The sequence below is a fragment of the Cydia amplana genome, chromosome 12, assembly GCF_948474715.1.
Source record: "Cydia amplana chromosome 12, ilCydAmpl1.1, whole genome shotgun sequence".
NCBI lineage: Eukaryota > Metazoa > Arthropoda > Insecta > Lepidoptera > Tortricidae > Cydia > Cydia amplana.
Window position 1 is genome coordinate 16,660,911 of NC_086080.1, and position 21,715 is coordinate 16,682,625.

The 21,715-nt window shown below is 39.7% G+C and overlaps 1 protein-coding gene across 1 annotated transcript in view; it reads left to right on the forward strand.

The window, feature by feature from the left end:
* Nucleotides 1-21,250, forward strand: part of LOC134652762 (uncharacterized) — a 75,549-nt gene extending 54,299 nt beyond the window's left edge. Inside the window, exons 15-21 of the mRNA XM_063507924.1 lie at nucleotides 8,161-8,294; nucleotides 10,619-10,900; nucleotides 11,357-11,529; nucleotides 13,494-13,603; nucleotides 15,285-15,420; nucleotides 17,597-17,817; nucleotides 21,040-21,250. Coding sequence (XP_063363994.1) covers nucleotides 8,161-8,294; nucleotides 10,619-10,900; nucleotides 11,357-11,529; nucleotides 13,494-13,603; nucleotides 15,285-15,420; nucleotides 17,597-17,817; nucleotides 21,040-21,208 — 1,225 coding nt within the window. The 3' untranslated portion in view covers nucleotides 21,209-21,250. The remainder of the gene's footprint in view (nucleotides 1-8,160; nucleotides 8,295-10,618; nucleotides 10,901-11,356; nucleotides 11,530-13,493; nucleotides 13,604-15,284; nucleotides 15,421-17,596; nucleotides 17,818-21,039) is intronic.
* Nucleotides 21,251-21,715: the final 465 nt, after the last annotated feature.

A 21,715-nucleotide genomic window follows, 5' to 3' on the forward strand; every position in this document is an offset into this window, starting at 1 on the left:
TGGCAGGCCTCACAGCGCCGCACATACAACTCAATGTCGCGCGTGATGCCCGGCCAGAACAATACCTCTCGCGCGCGGCTCTTGCAGCGGTCAATGCCCTGATGACCGTCATGAATGATTTTTAGCATTTCTTCTCTTAACGCGGCAGGGATGAGAACAAGCTTGTTTTTAAAAATAATATCTGTAATTATTTGTAACTCGTCTTTATATGACCAATAGCATTTTAATTTTTCAATAACATCACGTTTGTTCTGTGGCCAACCCTTATTTATATACTCTTTTAACTGACACAAAGTCTCATCTTTTTCAGTTTCATCCCTTATGAGTTTAAGTTTAGATTGTGACATCTGTATGCTGTCTAGTAATTGATTCACTTGGTAGACAACACATCTACTTATTGAGTCATCATATAAATCTGGAAGAGGCGCGCGCGATAAGGTATCGGGTATATACATATATTTACCAGGTTTATAGCTAACTTTTAAGTCGTACCCCTGCAAACGTAACAACATTCGCTGTAAGCGTACTGGGATAGTGTCTAATGTTTTCTTAAAAATACTTTCTAGTGGTTTATGGTCAGTTTCTACAACAACATTCTTTTGACCATAAATGTACTGATGGTACTTCTCACACGCGAACACAATAGCAAGCATCTCTTTTTCTATTTGCGCATACCTCCTTTGTGTGTCGGTGAGCGTGCGCGACGCGTACTCGACCGGCCGCCCGCCCTGGAGGACCGTGGCGCCCAGCGCCACCGAGCTCGCGTCTACAGACACCACCACGGGCTGCGACGCGTCGAACAGCGTCAACACCGGTGCATTACACACTAAATCTTTTAATTTAACAAACGCCGCGTCGTGCACGGAGTCCCAACACCATACGGATTCTTTTTTAAGCAATCTGGTTAATGGAAAAGTATGTTCCGAATAATTGGGGATAAATTTAGACAAAAAATTAATTGCACCTAAAAATCGTTCAAGTGATTTTTTATCCTGAGGCGCAGGCATATCTTTTATGGCCCTAATCTTCTCGGGATCGGGTCTCATACCGTTTTTATTGAATACGTGGCCTAAGTACGTTACTTCCTCTACACGTAACTTACACTTATCCTTATTAAATTTTAAATTTATTTCCGTTGCTCTTTTTAATAATTTATTAAGCCTTTCGTCATGTTCTTCCTTCGTGCGGCCCCAACAAATAATATCGTCAATAAACGAGTCAACCCCATCTAAATTTTCTAACAGCTGTTTAATCTTAGCATGAAATACTTCCGAAGCACAATTTATTCCATATGGCAAACGAAGGTACTGGTATCTGCCAAATGGCGTGCCAAACGTGCATAAGTCCGCGCTCTCTTCATCCAACTGTACAGCCCAAAACCCCGAACTGGCATCTAAAACTGAAAAGTACCGGGCACCGTGAAGTTTAGCAGCTATTTCGTTAATAGTCGGCAATTGGAAGTGAGCGCGTTGCACGGCGCAGTTGAGCGGGCGGGGATCAAGGCAGATACGAAGTGACCCATTTTTCTTAGCCACGATAACTAACGCATTTACCCATCGCGTGGGATGACTCACTTTACGTATAACTCCTAACTGTACCATTCTATCCAGCTCTTGCCGCAATTTATCATGTAAACCTATCGGTACTTTCCGTGTCGCACTAATAACCGGCTGAATAGTCTCATCCACCACTATGTGGTATCGCCCTGGAAGACATCCTAGCCCTTCAAATAAATTGCTGTATTTAGATACGTCTACAGAATGGATACGTCTAATTAACCCTAGGGTTAATTAGACAGTTGTACCGAGCTAGCTCGGTACAACTGTCACGCCCCAGTACGCTTTCAGCATGCTCGTCATCAGCTATTGCAAATTTTAATTTATACACTCGGTTTTTATAATACCAATCCATCATGGAATAACATCGCGGGAATAAGAAAACAATCTCGTGCTCGGCTCATATACAATATTTTTTAAGTCACAGCCTAATCGCAAATATCTTTGATAAGATATCATATTTATATCGGCACCACTGTCAAGTTTAAAATTTTCCTCGCCATACTCACTTCTTAGTGTCTCATACCAGTCCTTCGCCGACGAGCTCACCGACGAAACATTAGCAATCACCGGTACAAAAAACGACTCGCACTCATCACCCGATTCGTCGTCACAAACCGCAATGTCGTACACCTTTTTATTATTTACCGATTTACTCACACACATTCGCGCAAAATGCCCATAGCCCTGACACATAAAACACTGCACTCCATTAGCCGGACATTTGCCGGGGTCACAGGTCTGGCCGCACCCCGGACATGGCGCGCGCTGGTGGGCCGGCGACGCCACGCCGCCGCCCCCGGGCCGGGCGCCCCGGGCGCCGCGACTCGGCCTCCAGCGCCCGCCGGCGCCGCCGCGGGCCCCGCGGCCGGCCCTGCCGCCACGGAGCTGCACGGCGTCCACTTGCGAGGGACCCGCGCTTATTTTGACCGCGTCCAGACTCCGGGAACCGTCACTCGACACCTCATCCGCTTGGCAAATTTTTATCGCCTTATCGAGTGTCAAATCGTCCGTACGAAGCAGCCGGTCTCTCACGATAGTGCTCCTTATGCCGCAGACGATACGGTCGCGAATCAAATCCTGTTCTAATGAGGAAAATGCACAGTTTTTTGTTAATAACCTAAGTGCGGTTACGTATTGGCTTATAGTTTCTCCATCTTCTTGGCTGCGAGTAAAAAACTTGTATCTCGCTAAAGTTATGTTCGGTTTCAGACCAAAATATCCATCGAACTTTGTTTGAAGGATTTTTATATCGTCGCGATCCGTCTCTTTGTCGAACTCGAATGTTTGATATGCATTGAACCCCTCGGGTCCAATTAAGTTGATAAGTAAACTAGCCTGAGTCGCAGCGTCTTCTTTAACCACTCCGGATGCCTTAAGAAATAAATTGAATTGTATCTTCCAACTTTGCCACGCGTCAGCCCGGCTGACGGGGCTCCCGTCGGTGTTGAGCTCGGGAGGCGGTCTCGCGTGTTCCATTTTAATCACACTTTAACACCAACACAATAACTTTTAATATTTTCACTAATAGCCACCAATAACTGTACAAAACCTATTTATTTTTTCACCGCTGCCACCATGTAGTAAATCAAACACCGAGCTCAGATGACAACTGGTTTATTAAAATAATAACGGGTAGATATACTTGTTATTGAACTACCTACAACATATATTAAATAAAACTATGTCTCATACTGTTATTTGTCAATTTAATAAGTTGAATATTGTGGTTAGTTTTGTATTATTTTGAATATATTTAATTCTGGCCCAGACAAATCGTTACGTCCGTTTGGTAACAATTTGAAGCGTAACATATAGCCGGACTAGAAAAATGTAACCAAACGGACACGGTAAAGTCGTACGCACATTGAGTATATGTAGTTTTTACCGTGACTTTGTCTGTACTTATTTAATTCATGTGCAATTAATAAGTAATATTTTATGAAGTAATATTGAGTTTTTTTATGTTTAAAACTCTATCTACTGATTTTAGTACATATATTTTAGTCCTTTTTTTATTCACTGAGTATTTGTGTAAATTTTTGATTATTGTGATCTCGTCTTTACTTTATCCATTAAGTTACATGGGTGTCCATTTGGAAATGTCCCCTTGTTTTCAAAAGTATTTTTATTGTTTATTTAATGTTTAAAAGCTAAAATATTTAAATTTTTTGACAATAATCACATGTTTTGTTAATTCTAATGATTATTATTCGTCACATGGCAGTAATACCAATAACTATTTAATAAACCTAAAAATAAGGTACGATTTGGGGTCACCTCGTAACCAAACCACCTAAAGTTCCCTTTTATGAAAAATGTTGGTTCTTAATCGGTCAATGATGATTGTTTTTAGTTTTTTTATTAACAGTTCTAAGCTTTGAACATAAAAACATTTGCTTCAAGTATGTCCTTTATTTACTACATCAAAAACCATTTGTAACCAAACGGACCACAAAAAACCTCCCTCATCCTATTAAATATTAATTTTAACTGGTTTATCCTAAAAATATGACGATTCTCTTTGGTGTTTGGTAAACTAGAATATATTCACTCATAGAATTACATGAAAAAGTACCAAATAATGCAAAATATATTTTCAACTCGTCAATTGAGTCATGGTACAACTTTAGATAGAAATGCCCATTTACTAAGCAACTTTTAACATAAAATAACGACGTGAATCTTTGAAATTCAATTTCAATCGCGCGTCTCGCCTGCGACAATTCATGTACGGACAAGTATGAGAGAAATATATCCTATGCACATATTGACCTATATTTTTGCCCAAGCTGAAATGGAGACCTTATTCTTTGTCCCTATCTGTTATTAGGTTGTTACCTATGCCATAGAGAGGGACAAACAGAGATGTACAAAATGGTTTTAAAAAAGCATTTAAATACAAAATGCAAAATACTTTTCAGATTTACTATTTCAAATGCAAAATACCAAATAGTTTTGCGTTTTGTATTTCAAATGCTAAATGCAAAATAGGTATTTTCAAAATACTTTTTCAAAATAAAATACCTACCTTTTGAGCAAATCTCAGATATTTTTATTTATTTTAGGTATTTATCATGAGAAATAGAGACACAATGCCGAGCCGAACAAAAACGTCTAATATCATGGCATGGCACCTTATGCATGACATTTTGGTCATATTTATCAGTACGCGTATCAATAAATTCTGTTATGGTATTAATAATAGTCCGTCGGTTCCTCTCTCTGCAGCCCTGACCACCGGCAGCTTGGGCCCTGCCCCGCTGCTGGCGGCACCCTAGGTTAGGTTTTTTATAATGTGTTTATAATATTTTTTTATATTATTTTTGTAAGTGTTTTTATATTTTAATTTTATATACATATTGTAAAAAACCAACCTAAGAAGAGAAATAAATAAAGGAAATAATACTCACTTAAAATAATGTAAAAAACTAGACTAACGAAAAGAGAGCCATGGCTCCATTTTGTGACTTGTGTGGCCATTTATTTCGGTTGATTGTGCATCTAGTTCTTATTTTATTATTATTACACTTTTCTTTTATTAATAACAACTGGACTGGTATTGTTAAAAAGTGAAAAAAACATCAGTTTTTATTTATTACGCTTTTTAACAATACCAGGGGGCCGATTTTTGAATTTCGATCGCTCGATTGCGTCACTCGAAAATCGGTGGAAAACGGCGAGATGCTGATTTTTTGAAATACGAGCGATATAAATTGTGAATTTAGTGGTATTGACCACTAGTTTTTGATTCTATTAGTAGAATTTACATGCCTAGTAGTGGAGATATTACTGAACGAAATACACGAAATCGAGCGGTCGAATTTCAAAAATCGGCCTCCTGGCGCAGGCGCCAGGCGCTAGCAGGCGCCTCTATCGGTCAAATTCGGCAATACAAGCGTCATTCGTTCATTTCATTTTGTTTGACTGGTAATGTTGGCTAAACTTAATCACAAAGTATTTTGCATTTTGAAATGAATATTAAAAATGCAAAATACGTCTCGAAAAGTATTTCAAATAAAATACAAAATGGTTTTTACTAAAAGGCATTTAAATGCAAAATACAAAATAGGTATTTTGCATTTTGTATTTGCATTTTAAATAGAAGTATTTCAAATAAATCGCATCTCTGGGGACAAATGATGATCATCAGCTGATTAACTTAGCAGACGTTTATGAATAACGCCGTATATCTCTAGGTTAAGTTGGTATATCGCGTTTAACAAATACACTTCGACGTTCCTAAAGGTGACAGTCCATTTCCAACCGCAGCTGCACTACTGTTCATTTTACTATGGAAATTGACAGTAACAGCGACGCGTTCAGTACCCGTAGTGCAGCTGCGGTCCGAAATGGAATGTTACCCTAAATATAAATATTTCATATTTTTTTCGTAGGTGTAACAGTTCAAATAGTAGGTACCTACTTACCTACAAAAACAAATAAATACTATAAATCTTCTATTCTATAACACTATAATTTAAAGAGTACCTACAGCACGCATAAACCAGCTTTTATAAGCGATATTGTTTCTCAAATTCACCTCCTAAGGGATAGGGAAGGACTACCGATAAATACTAGCCGTTTCAACGCCCCGCGATGCGGGTCGAATATCAATAAGTTCATAAAAAAAACCTTGCCATCGTCCACGATGTTCACCGACTAATCGTATACCTTATTGCAAAGGAATACGATTCATCAATGATCAGAAGAATTGTGTAACACACGATTCATTTTTATTAAGCAAAGGGCGAAGTTTGACCTTAAAGTAGTTTCAAACTCGGGAATTGTCGCGGCGAGTTCAATATTGTGATATTTTGGGAAATTGGGGAATTTTTCTACCCACAAAATGGTTAGAAAGAACAGGAATATGACATGTTTTTGGTAAAAAGTCGATTTTCTCGCTGACTGAGATGAGAAGTTGTATGTGCCACACGACATAGAGAGGTTTTACGCGTCGTGCTAAGACAAAAACATCAAAAACCAAAGAGCATTCAAAACCAAAACTTTGAGTCAAGAAGCAATTTTGCTCTACTGTGACACAGTATTAAAAACAGTACAAATAACTATTTTAATTTTATTTTACTTAGTCATACTACGATACCATTTTTCCATATTTTTTTTACTCGAGCGTGTAATTTAATTCACTGTTCGCTCCATTTGTCTCTCGAAACTTGCTAAAAACATCTAAGAAACTAAATACCCTTACACGCCCTACTAAGCTCCCAACAATCCTACAAAGCCTCAAGTATTAACCAAAGTGGCTTCACAGAATAAAAAAGGCATGTAAGCCGTTACATAGTATATTACGCTATTTTGAGACCAAGGGATGAAATGATGCCTTTCACCCGAGTTAAACGAGGAAAGTAAAATGCATGTGTTTTTTTTAAACATGACAAAGTAGAATTTTTCATAGTAAATTTTGAGGGCACTTTCAATTTATTAACAATTCAGGCAAAAGTATCGTTATTTATGGAATGAGGAGTTTAATATCAGAATGGAAATTTTATAACATATCCATGTATCACTTTCTGTACACCTTTTAGAACAACAATGACCCTTATTAAATTATACAACGGGACTTAATCGCGTATCTAAGTTTTTAAGATTTACCTCCGACGTTTCGAGGACGGCGTTATCCCCGTGGCACGGAGAAGACTCCTACGCACCTCCTTCCTTCCTTCGAAGAACTTAGATACGCGATTAAGTCCCGTTGTACAATTTAATAATGTGTAAAAATCGTGAAAGTTTAAATCAACAATGACCCTAGTTCAGAGCATGAGAAATGAAAAAATTATAGTATAACCCAAAAATGGGACACAACTATTTCGCTGTTCAAATACATAACGGGGACATGCATAAATTATGAAAAGGTAAGTAGGCACATTTCACTAGGACATGTTTATAAGGGTCATTTTGCTTTGATAGCCGCTCCCCCACTGGCGATCCATCTTGTTTTTACCGTCTGAGAACTTATAAGATGGCGTGTAATCTTTTTTGAAGCGAAAGTGTTTTGTAGCGTTTTTTGGATGAATCGGTTGTGGAAACGTGTTTGTTTAATCGAAAGAAAAGTTTTAGATAAGATGTATTTTTGTAATGGATTATTTTCTTTAGTTTTACTTTATTGTTGTGAGTTCTGGCTATTTGATCAGCACTCAAGGCATTATTTAGGCATTTGTGGAAGTTTTATGTCTCTATTATAATAAAATTGACTTTTAGGACATTTGTTTTATTTTGTGTCTATTTAATTTGAGTCGTTTTCAGCAAAAGGCAATACACTGTCGATTGTTGGGGCAGGTTGAGATACTAGTATAGGTACTATCAAATTAATTCAGAGCCGGAAAAGTACCTAGTATCATTTGTCACGAACGGTCATAATCTCACATAGAATCTATGGCATAAACTAAAATAGTAGATGTCATATATTAAAGAAAAAGTGACGAAGCCCTTCAGTGGTGAAGGCCGGATTCGAACCGGCGTCTTAGCAATCCGGGCTAATGCCTTGAACCCCTTGGCCACCACGCCACGGCGGAACCCGTCCCAATTTCGTACTTTAATGATTCTCCAAACTTTATTTTCAATATAATTCTTATTTTGTTTGCAGCACAAAACAGCATATAAGCCGGCACGGCAGCTCTGATGAAATCCTGGCCAGCGTGAAGAAAGGCAGCTATTGGAGGAACAATACCAAACCTGACGTCATTCCCTCCACTTCCGTACAGGATCTGTCTTCCATAGGTGTGTAACATACCTACTGTACTACGTACTATACTACTTTTTTTTTAAATTATATATGGGCTTACTCATGGTCACAGACTAGCCGAGACGATGACGTGGCCTACGATGGAGCGAGCCTGCCCAGAAGGTGCCTGTTCATATTGAAGGTTGCCGGGTTATATGAGCTCGGAAATATAGACGCCGGCAAGGAATTCCATTTCAGTGCGCATAAGAAAAGAGGAAGCAAAGCGCTTCGTGCGAATTGGTGGAATATCTACCAAGTAAGGATGAAAACCGGCCGTGCGTCTAAAAGTCCGATGGCAGAATGGGGACGGTGGAATAAGCTCGTGTAGCTCTTGAGCACACTCCCCGAAGTGCAACCTGTAGAATACCGACAGACTGGCGACTTTATTATACTTACTACATATTATTTTCTCTTTATTTATCTTTTCTCTTAAGTTAGGGTTTTTATAATATGAATATAAAAGTAAAATATAAAAACACTTACAAAACAATAAAAAAAAACATATAAACACATTATAAAAAACCTAACCTAGAATGCCGCCGGCAGCGGGGCAGGGCCCAAGCTACCGGTGGTCAGGGCCGCAGAGAGAGGAACCGGCGGACTATCCGCGCCGTGTCCAAGATCACCGCCTTCTGCATCCGGCCCTTGATCCAACCACCTAGCGAGAGTCTCTCAAGATGTTGGTCGAGACTCTTCGCTATTAGACCGTTCGCTGAAACAACTATCGGGACAATGATCGTCGAATCAACATCCCACATGGCGGTTATCTCGTGAGCCAAGTCTAGGTACTTACTGGACTTGTCCTTCTCGGCTTTCACGAGATTCTCATCATGGGGGATGGTGATGTCAACGAGCACGGCCCGGCGTTGCGCTCGATCTATTATCACAATGTCAGGCTTATTGGCTACAATAGTCCTGTCAGTGATAATAGATCGATCCCAATAGAGCGTGGCACGACCATTCTCGAGAACTGGCACAGGTGAATACTTGTAGTACGGTACTTCGCGGTCCACAAGACCGTATAGAAGAGCAAGCTGCTGGTGAATAATCCTGGCTACGAGATTATGTCTGTGCAAGTACTCGCCGTTAGCAAGATGAGAACAACCATGGTCTAATAAAACATGGTCTTCTCTTCCCAGAGTGTCACTTGCCTACGTCACAATAACATTGCCACTTTATTTCAACATAACATGTTACATGGGTACATTATATCTATGGTTAATAAGTTAATTTATTTCTTTATAATTTAATAATTTTCATTTATATGTATTTTATCTTAAATTTTACAATAACACGTCATTTTTAATTATTCGTTAGCAATATCTTCCGATTCACGAAAGAAATTTCAGACGTTCGGGTAATTCTGTTTACACTACTGGCAACACAGGATAGCGCTGTCACATTTGACAATCCGCCATTTTGTCCCTGACCGACCGTCCTTGTCGAACGCGTGTTAATTGTTTTTTCCTTCTCGCTCAGTGTCAGCAGTCGCAGTGTTTTCCAAACTTTTCACGTCGTAAGCTTCGTAATTAATGTTTTGTTACGAAAATGGTTGGCTGCTCTATGCAGAACTGTAAGAGTAGGAGTGAAAAGTGCAGTATAGATTTGTTTTATTTTACTATGTTTCTACATGAATAACTTAAAATTAATGCCGTTAAAATAATTTTCACTGTTGGTTAAAATTCTCCCACATTTTAAAGTTTGAGAACCTGTAAACAGCATGATGACGTAGGCAAGTGCCAGTTAGGTCATTCGCGAATCTCGGAAGAGAGTACCAGGCGGAGTATATTATTATACCATGAGAACAACCGGAAATGATATGCCTGAGTGACTCTCCGGGACGGCGGCATGCCCGACAAACATATTATTATTGTTACTATAATTACCTACGTGATAGGTATTAGCCTCTCCCCACGACTTTCGCATTAAACTGTCACTATTTGTTCTGCCACCTCCTACTGCCACCACCACTACCACCACTCAGTATCTACTCGCGTACTTACTTTTAATCACAACAACGCCCTTTTCGGGGTCAATTTCGGGATAAATAACTTGCCTACGTATACAAAATTTATATATGGACGTAACTATGTTCTAATTTCATTTAAATAACACACACCTATCGTGTAACTGTAAAGCAAGCTATGCGTGTTAGCAAGAGTGCAATATGTAGGTATCTAATCTACACCTACTTCATGGTCGTGTAATTTCGAAAATCTACATCTGGAGTTGATTTTTGGAATTACTCTACGCTCTGTCATTTTGTACCAATTTTAATTTGCCCCTATTATGTTTAACAAGATGCTGTTCTCTTCCATAGACACCCTTCCTAAAGCACGGCGAAGATCCCGTCGGAACCGACCAGCAACCGCCTACGGGTTCCCAGAAATCTCCATCACCAACCAATCCGACACCAAAACTATGCGGCGCAAATACCACACCTTGAAGAACCTGGTGTATTCAGAACCGGTGGAGAATATTAAGGAGTTGAGGAGAAGACCGAGGTCTGCCGGGTCTACTGTGAGGAATAAGGAGGGGCTCAGTAGACCTAGTTTGATGGAGACGCTGGATTTTATTAATAGCGTCAAGGATGCGCTTTGTGGTAATTGATTTGATAAAATGTTTTTTTCAACTGACAATTTATATGAGTACCGTCTATGTAGGTACCGTAAAAGTATAAAACGTTGCCTCTTTCTTCAGAAAGTGTAGCAGTAACTACTTTTAAGTTATTTCGCTTTTACTGAACTGTGACGCGGTGGGCAAGGTTTTATACTTTTACGGTTTGTAAGTAAGGTAAACGTACTAGTACTCGACATGCTAATGCCCAATAGATGACACCCTGCTGTCACCTCTATTGACAGTTTCAAGATGACATGTACTGGGATCGCGTCGAACACCAGTACGTTTATCTTAATACGCACTTGATATATTATGAGCCATCTGAATCAACATATGTGCGCACTCGGAGCTCCTTTGCTAGATTTGGACGCATCGAATCGTTTCTTTTTGCTATATTTACACAAACGCAATCTCAATGACCATTTGTTTTTTGTCTCAGTGGAAGAATCCGGTACTTCGGATGCTGAGGACACAGGATGGTCTCTAAGCGACGAGTGGTTGGTGGGGCAGACGTCGCCGCTAGCTATGACGGCGACGCGCTGCGGCTGCCGCGCGCTGCACGCCGCACTCGCCGACTTGCTGCCGGCGTTGTTGCTGCGACGACACTTTACCGTGAGTAGGGTTGACATATGAAACAAGTGCGAGTCGGACTCGCCCACCGATAGTTCCGTACTTTTTAGTATTTGGTGTTATAGCGGCAACAGAAATACATCATCTGTGAACATTTCAACTGTCTAGCTATCACGGTTCATGAGATACAGCCTGGTGACAGACAGACAGACAGACGGACAGAGGAGTCTCAGTAATAGGGTCCCGTTTTTACCCTTTGGGCATGGAACCCTAAAAATGGAATGTCCCGACAAAAGTTCGAACATCACTCTAAATATCATAACAATTCCTGGACGGTAATTTCTTCAAAAAATCAGTCCGCAAAAAGGTAGTGAAAGCTTGGACAATGACTAATATAGTCTGTCAAGGTGGATATGTCAGTAGCAATGTACCTAGAGACAAACCAAAGAAAGTCTGCAGCGCAATAATTTGACATCGAATTAAAAAACTACATATGGCAATGTTTTTTAAGCAGTCAGTAAACGTCATGCACTATGGTATGTGTTTGTCAAAATCGTTTAAATATTCATTGTGTTTTGTGATGAACGGAATAAACATGGTGAAACCTTACAAAACCGGCGTGCGGGAGTTACTTTTCCGCGTGACGAATAATTTTACACTTGTAAAAAGTTAGCACGAGGCGATTCAAGCTGAAAAACGACAATGTTTACAATATTTGGAGTTGATGACGGGTAAGTGGAATGAAACATCTTAATACTTCACCATATGTACCTACTTAGATAATATAATATTGGTTTAGACTAAGGTTTAGACTAAGCAAATTGAACACACCTAATAGGTATAGGCATACTTATGAACTTCCTCTAACATTTCGAGAAACTCATTGGTACTAGCCGGGTTTTGAGCTCGAACCCACAACCTCCAAGCTTATGCTCACGGCATGGGTACCTACTAGTTAAAGCTAAAATTAATTTTTAATATATGTTTATTGTTTTAATTGTTTATTTCGTTTTTCCGAAAACTTTAGTTCGCAAATTGCGGGCAATTTCTCTGTCAATCTAATTAAAGTCCGTCAACCAAATCTTGTCAGTAGTAAAAGGCGGCAAATTTGAAAAATCGCGGGTTAGCAACACTGGGTTCAAATAATTCCAAAACGCGTGTCATCAGTGTTTTATCTGTGGAATGTGGATCGTGAATGACAGCCGTCACCTTATTTGTTTTCATTTGGTTTTCATTCTGAATCGTTTCTGTTTCAAGAGATATTTCTGCTGTCACCATTAAATACCTTATGGTTCGATGTACATTGCTGCTTTTCTTAGCGCAATACTGCTCTTTGAGTGTTGCCCTACTTTAGTTTGCTTTACATTGCTACTGACAAGATTTGGTTGACGGACTATACGCCTTAATGGGAGTAAAAGAGAAAGATGCTCGCATATTGAGAACTTCGGTGTTCGCGGTAGGCCCTCTGTACCTATTTACCGCCGTCGCGGATATTACAAAAGCTTATTAATTTTGATGAAGCCAAATGTCACCATCTCCCAATATTATTTATCAATATTAGTATATGTCTACATATTAATAGTGACATCTATTGTTGGAATGAAATTTATTGTACCATAAAAATTAAGCTGTGCATACAGCTTAATTTTTTCATAGACGGTAAATATGGTAGAAATTTCACAAGTATCAAGACTATTTAATCCATTTTCTGTGGTGTTGTCGCATACTGATTTTTAAAAACTACTTTTAATCTAGCGCTGCAGACTTTCTTTGGTTTGTCTCTACCTAAAGCAAACTAAAGTATGGTATCCCTAGGAAACAAACAAAAAACAGCAATGTACATCTAACAACGATAAAATGTAAACAAACAGTTCCACAGATGGGATATTTTAAATGACACGCGATTTTCGAACAATTCAAACGTAGTATTGCTAACCGCCATTTTTCAAATTTGCCGGCATTTCCTACTGACAAGTATTGATTGAACAAGTTATTTTTTTTGGCAGGTACTGCAGGAGCTCTGTTCGTGGCTGGGGGACTCCAGTGAGGGGGCTCTGTTCGCGCTCCATCGACTGGCAAGAGCGGCTCGCTCTAGAAGCAGCGAGAGGATTGCCAAGTAAGCAATTACAAGTTAAATTACAAGTTCAGAACAGTTCAGAATAGTGGGTACTTACCTAAGTGAAAACGGAGTTAATGTGCAGTGAGTTCAGGGCTATAACCGCGAAAATCGAAGTTCGCAAATTGCGGGCACTTTTCTCTTTCACTCTAATTACGTCTTCATTGGAGTAAAAGAGAAAGATCCCCGCAATTTGCGAATTTCGGTCTTCGCGGTAGCCCTTCAGGTCCTTCTCCGGACGCAATTCGCTAAGCACTGTGCGGACGGCCGCGCCAGTCAGCCTTACAACAAGCTCTCATGAAACTAACTTCGGCTAATCCCACTCAATGGTCTAGGTTGATAACTAGGCCTCTGTTCAACGGGTCTCTTCTCCATGACTTCTAGTATGTCATTGACACAATGAATGGTTTTCCTTTTTTCAAAATTGGCAAAAAAATTTTTTTAAAAAAAGCGAAACATATAAACCTCCCGAAATGGAAATTGTATGAAAAAATTACCAATTGTCAGTAGCTATTCTTCCCTCTTGAAGAGACTCGACTTCCAGCTTTACTTCTCACGCCTCCGTAAAGAAACATGAAAAGATTTAGTGCGTTAAAATTTCCTGCACGTGTGAAAGGGTACCCTTAGAAAGGCGATACGTTATTTGAAGGCGTCTTGGGACACGTGTTATTATGTTATGAAGGTTGCCGACGAAAGTATTTAATTCCCTGGAGGACGATTCCAATTTAACATTTGTTACGGTTTTTAATTTATTTTGATACGACGTTGTATATCGCTCACGCTTCTTGGTATAGTCAGCAAAGCTAATATTAATCATCCATCATCATCTTCATAGTTTAAGAGCATAGCTCTTGTCGGTGAAGTATGCGCCAGTTTTTGCGGTCCTCGGCCAGGTTCTTTAGGTCCCTGTAAGACACGACATTTGCCTTTGCTTTTAGTTGCTATTAATAACGATTTTTAAAAACTGCATATACTTACTCGAGTTTTCACCAACACTAGTAAAGGTCCAGCTGCTAAAAATACATATCTCAACCTTATATAAATATGCCAACACAATAAAATATTAACATTACAACAATGCCTGGAAATTAGCACATGCTAATCCTTGGATAACAAAGTGGCCGTTAAAATGTAGGTAAGTCGGATGGAAATTATGGAAATGTTGGGTTTCCTGCCGGTCTGTTGTGGAACGAAATCTGTTTAAATTAAAATATTTTCATGAACATCTTTATACTTTACTGTAGAGTCCGCACTTAATTCTGATTTGATGATGCAGTAGGTAGCCAATGGAACTCCTTGAAAAATACAAGCACATCGAGCTCATTAGAAAGGTCTCGAGAGGTATTTGATAGTAAGATGAAGGACAGTCAGCATTTAAAGTGTTTTTTGTCAAAAAAATACAGTAACAAAAGGAATGAATGGCCACCGTGTGACCACAAGTGGTTTTGTTATTGAAACTTTTGAAATGCCACGATTTTGAATAAAATTATTATAATTTGTCTTGTACAGTGTTTGGAAAATGCTTAAAGAGCAATAGAAATTATTTCAATCTTAACACATTCAGTGCCAGCGCGAGATAACATGCGATACCCCGTATGTAGCGAAAAGCGCCTCTACAAACAGAGAACTCGCCTAGCGGGTCGCTCGCAGTAAAAGTGTTAACGTCTTTTTTTGTCCCTAGTTCCTGGAAGCTGCCAGAACTTGAAGGGACGCCAGAGGCTCCACAGACATACCGAGCCAGGCCTCCAGATTACGTGTCAGGGGACGAGGCGCCGCAGCCGCCGCCGCTGCCGAGGAGATCTAGTAGAGACAAACAGGTGAGATAGAAGATAAGGCGTGGTAGCCCCATGGTGATGAGTGGAAGTGAGACACACACAGATCTGGGCATTTCTATTAGTTTAGTGGTTCCTTCGAGGTTGTGGAAGATTTTAGAACTTGAAGGAACGACAGAGGTTCCACAGACATACCGAGCCAGGCCAGACTACGTGTCAGGGGACGAGGCGCCCCAGCCGCCGCCGCTGCCGAGGAGATCTAGTAGAGACCAACAGGTGAGATAGAAGATAAGGTGTGGTAGCTAAATGGTGATGAGTGGAAGTGAGACAAACACAGATCTGGGCATTTCAATTAGTTTAGTGGTTCCTTCGAGGTTGTGGAAGATTTTACAACTTGAAGGAACGACAGAGGCTCCACAGACATACCGAGCCAGGCCAGACTACGTGTCAGGGGATGAGGCGCCCCAGCCGCCGCCGCTGCCGAGGAGATCTAGTAGAGACCAACAGGTGAGATAGAAGATAAGGTGTGGTAGCTAAATGGTGATGAGTGGAAGTGAGACAAACACAGATCTGGGCATTTCAATTAGTTTAGTGGTTCCTTCGAGGTTGTGGAAGATTTTACAACTTGAAGGAACGACAGAGGCTCCACAGACATACCGAGCCAGGCCAGACTACGTGTCAGGGGATGAGGCGCCCCAGCCGCCGCCGCTGCCGAGGAGATCTAGTAGAGACCAACAGGTGAGATAGAAGATAAGGTGTGGTAGCTAAATGGTGATGAGTGGAAGTGAGACAAACACAGATCTGGGCATTTCAATTAGTTTAGTGGTTCCTTCGAGGTCGTGGAAGATTTTAGAACTTGAAGGAACGACAGAGGCCCCACAGACATACCGAGCGCCACCGCCACTTGGCCACCGGTGGACTTTGTCACTTTTTCTTTAGTGTAGTCATGAAGTGGACATACCATAAGAGAGATCATCACCATCACCAGGTGAGATATGTATACATTAACTATACTATTAAGGGCCACTTGCACCATTCACTAACCCGGGGTTAACCGGTTAAACCTGGAGTTACCATGGTTACCAGTACACTTTGACACTGGGTTAACGGTTTAACCGGTTAACCCCGTGTTAGTCGGATGGTGCAAGTGGCAGTTATACTATTAACTTTAACGCGATACCTGCACTCAGTGGTAATAAAAACGTGTAAAAAATTACAAAGTACCTTTTTCATTGCAAATTACCATGTTACAAATTCACCCTCGATATTGATTTCAAATGAACCTTTGAATGAAATACGTATACTTAACAAAACCCAATTACGAAACTAAACATTGTAAGGATTAAAATTAATTAAAGGTTATGAGCCTTAGCTTGAAAAGAGCGAAGGGTTCGGTTGGTTGTACTTTGATAAAGTAAAAATACCTCATTTCTAAAATATTACCCTAATTACTCGTATAATAGGTACACGGTGAGCTTTGTTAAAAATGGAAGGCAGATTATAAAGCTAATAATTGTGGCATTTTCAATGAAAAGGGTACTTATTGTCGGTTGTCAATAAGGCGCTATTTTCATATAGCTTCAAGTTGAAATCAACCTTATCGACGACCGACAATGTGGTACCTTTTTGTTGAAAACGTCACAATTAGTAATATAACAAGAGTCCACACAAACCAAATCTCAATGTTTCAAAATATTTTAAAAGAGTCACCCAGAATAGTATTGTATGCTTTTAAATTGTGTTAGGTACCTATATTAAATATAAATAAATATAAAACTAAGAATTTGATGACACTTTTCCCTGAATATTTTTGGTGTAGGGATCGTTAAGCTACTCTGTCAAAATGAGTAACCTACTTGACATCAAGTTTAATTTATGTTTTGCATTGCTACAACCTACATATATACAGCGGCAGAAGTTGATAAGCGGGCGAGGTGTTCAAAATTACCTTGACGCGCTCTTAAGGGGCCCACTGATTACCAGTCCGCCGGACTATCAGTTGAAAAGGCCTGTCAGTTGTTCGGAACTGTCAACTTTTTGTTCTAACTGACAGGCCGATATCGTCCGGCGGACTGTTAATCAGTGGGACCCTTTATTCTCTTAACAACAAAGTCCCGTCAAGATCATTTTGAACATCTCGCCCGCTTAGCAACTATTGCTGCTGCTCTGACTGTACATACACACGTTTCTTTACTTCTCCAATCATTATCTTTTCTTACAGTTCACAAAGCGCTACACCGACTACCTCTCGCCAAAGCTAGACGCCCTAGAAAGTCTAGAAACCCACCTCACCCAGCTAGAGCTGGCCACTCGCCAGAACACGTATACGGGCGTGCTGAATCCCGTATATGACGGGAAGATACGGGACAAATTTAACGTCAAGAGGTCCAAGTCGCTGGGCCGGAGCTTCAGCAGGACCAAGACGGGGTTGGAGATCAACAGGTACCTCGACAGGGGTCTTTATTGTTTCCCAAATAGTTTTTCTCAAAAATGGACGGCAAAGTCGACGTTGCCGGTTAAAAAATAGGTCGCGAAGTGCGTAGTTTATGGTCATTCAAAAAATTAAAAAGGTAAAAACATTGCAGTCTCGATTTCGGGACTGCAATGTCGCATACAAATTCCATTATTTAACGAGTTCCAAACTTTTTAAAACTTCAAATGGCCATATCAAATGAAGGCATAGGTCCCTTAAACAGCCAAACAGATGATCAGCACTTATTATTATAAAGCCTATAACAGACTATCGCACCGCACCGCGACCTTGGAGCGTCGCACCCATAAGTGAGAGCGAGAAACAGACATCTCTTTCTCGCTCTCACTTATGGGTGCGACGCTCCAAGGTCGCGGTGCGGTGCGATAGTCTGTTACAGGCTTAATGTTGGTACCGCGACTATTTAGGTGTCTCAAATAGGTTGGCGTATTTTCAGCAGAAAAATACACTTCTTTTTTTTTTAAGGCGGCAAGCTAATTTTTTTAATGGTTGTATTTTTTTCTGTGAAAATTAATGGAAAATTAGAACGTTGCTTCTGTAAGTTCTGTAAAATATTTCTATTTCTTGCACCATTTTTGAGAAAAGCACTATATATGACTCGGCTGGAAGGCTACTTGCTGGCTTCGGATTCAATTAAACGGACTCCCAAGGTCGTCCGTTTAAAACGAATCCTCAGCCTGCAAGTAGCTACTTCCGAACCTCGACAATAATGTACTATTAAGTCATAATAATGTATTGTTTGCCCGCATTTTCGTTAGTCATAATTCATTTCGCTCAGAAACGCGTCACTTTTCAGGATTGCCATAAAACAAACCTAACTTAACCTAACCTCTCTATACGATAACCTTACGAAAATCCTGAAAAGTTAACGGTTTCAGTTTTATGACTAATGATATATGACAAACAATACATTATGACTTAAAACTTTATGGGAAACAAAGGGACTTTTTTGTTTTTAATCGGTCCCGTCAGCCAGGCGACAATAGTAGGTTGCATAGATAGTTTGTTAGAAGAAATGTCATACTACGATCTACTAATATGTTAACTAGATGACCAATATTGCAAAGTAGAATATAAGAAATGTAGTCATCCTTTTTTTGAGGTAAATATTCCTATTATTTTCAAAATATTGAAATAAAATTTCAAAATATAGAAAAAAATAACCTATATTTTATTACAGAAACTCCTCCATACGCCATGCTACTCTCTCGGTTGTCAATTATTATGGCCGTAGTGCAAAAGCTAATGAACAAAATTTAATTTTGTTTCAAGATTAATTAAATTAAACGGAAAAATTTACCTATGTCGATATTATTAACGTTATTTACTCGTAATACCGTCAGCGTTAATAAAACATGGTTACTTTTGGGTTATTCGTGTTGAACGGCTTACGCCTAGTGACGCCCACGCTTGGGTTTTCGGTACTTTTTTGTTTAACTTTCCGCCCTTCTGTGTCAGTGTAGGAAATCCATATACCCAGGGCCGGATTAAGCATGTCGGGGCCCCTAGACAGTGCAATGCTTGGGGCCCCCTTACAGTATAAATTCTACATACATAATGTTCAGTTGTTCAGTACAAGGATGTAAGTTTGCGATTTTAATTTCAACCTTCAGGTGTCAGTTGAGGCATCCGAACATGCCGAGCGATGTCGTTTTCGCTCTTATTGCGTGGACATAAAGCTTTTTTCTATCAGTTTTTGCCGATACCTTTTTGCGTAAAGTGTGGGCCGTGGGGTGAGCCCTTTTTTTTCTCAATAGGTAGTTAAATATTTTGCCAGGCTGAACAGCGATTGTCCGACCATAAGACCATACGCCGAGCCACATGATTAAAATTAACCTAATAATATAGACTTTCCATTTTTAAATGACACTTCATTTACCAGTTAAGCTAGCATGTAGGGTAGGTACAGAGTCAACCTGAAAAGCAGCAAAAAACGCGAGCGCAGCGAGCGCGAATTTTTTTGTGAAAGCGTGTTAAAAAGGCCGGGCCGGGCCTAAAAATCCGAAGTTCCCCAATGAGGCGTGCTTTCATGCGAGGTCAAAGCCGTGTTTCAGGATAAGCTCAGATAGAGCACAGACGCCAACCAATGTCCATTGTATTAAAAAGCGAGGCCGCAGGCCGAGCTTGGCGCAGCGAGGCCAAAGGCTAAGCTGAAGAAGAGGAAATTTGGAAGGCAAACCAAAAATTGAGGTAAAAAGTGAGGCTAAAGGTCGAGCTCAGCAATCTCCACATTACTGACTTTCCATTGATGAGGTTTTAGGCCCTCGAGAGCCTGAAATTCGAGCTCGACATTACAGACTTTAAAAGCTATAAAATAACATAATTTAGGTTCATAATCATGTAATGTTTCTGTGTCTGAGAAACTGATATTGGACATTAGGTATGAGTATGTTATGGTAGGTAACCTACCATAAAAATTTTTTAATGAATTTTGGCTATTTGGAACAAATATATTTTTTACGAGCTTGGGGCCGCCGGGGCCCCCTAGCCGAGGCGGAGCCCATAGGCAGTTGCCTACTCTGCCTTAGGGTTAATCCGGCCCTGCATATATACCTATACTAAAAACACCATTTTAGCTAACTGATTTTCGGTAGACCTTATGTCTTTGCTATAAGGTTTACGAATTGTTAGTTAAAAGAATGGCGACTGCCTCTTCATACAAAAACCCCATTTTCCTATGTGTATAATGGAATTATGCAAAACATTAGGTAGCTAAGAACAGAACAGAACAGAAAACTCCAATCCAAAGTTAGGTACATAATGTTTTTTAATGAATTTTCATCGCGTTTGTCATTTCGATATGTTTTTACTTTTTGATTGTTTTCTTTGTTAAACTATTGTGACCATGCATGATTTATCAAGGGAGTAACTTGGATATAAATCAGGAGTTCTACAACGAAAAAACGCTGAACGGAGGTTTAATCAATATCCCGATAGATGGCGCTGTTACGGCAGGAGAATAACCTACACCTTGCGTAGAATCTTCGTTCTGGAAAATGTTAAACTTGTTTTTGTACTTTTGAGCGGATTTGTGAATTTGTGTGGAGATTTAGATAGTTCAGCTTAAACAAATAAACGTCAGTTTAAATTTAAACTCTGTGTATATTTCTTACTTCCCCTTCGAGGCCCTATTGCTAAGTTGTACTAATAACGATATTTTTTATATTCTACAGGTACAACATCACACTGAGCCGCCGCACGGGCGAGAGGACCAACGACGTCCTGTCAGCGATCGCGGGCACCACAGACACCGGCTTAGGGTACAAGGGCAATTTCTTCCAGCGATACAACGCCACTGTCGTCGGCGACTCCTATAAGACGAGTAGAGTTACGATAGATTAAGTTTCGATTTTGATCATCGTCACAATTGTTTTAGCCTCTTATAGCCCGCTGCTGGGCATAGGCCTCCCTTTGTGTACGCCATCTTACCCAGATGTATCCGGGTGTAACAACGTTGTCTTGTTACTCGTTGGTTGGTTACGGTCTCCTGGGTCACTCTTTTAAATCTTAGTATTTCATGTACAAAACATGCATTTTTATGGTCGTTATAAGTTTATAACGGCCATAAAAATGCTTAAATCGATTTTAATATAGTTAAGTTTTAAAAGTTTATTTTGTTGCTATAATATAAGATAAAATCAGTTAAGAATAATATTTATTTTGAGTGCATATTATTATTAATTTATTAACATAGTGTTTATATATAAAAATTACGATTTTCTGTTTTATGTTTGAGTACAAAAGTAAATGAAATGACTTTTAAATACTTTAAAAAATTGTTTATAGAATAATACATATTTTTTTTAAATAAACAGCTTACTATTTATTTATTATTTACATGGTAACTTT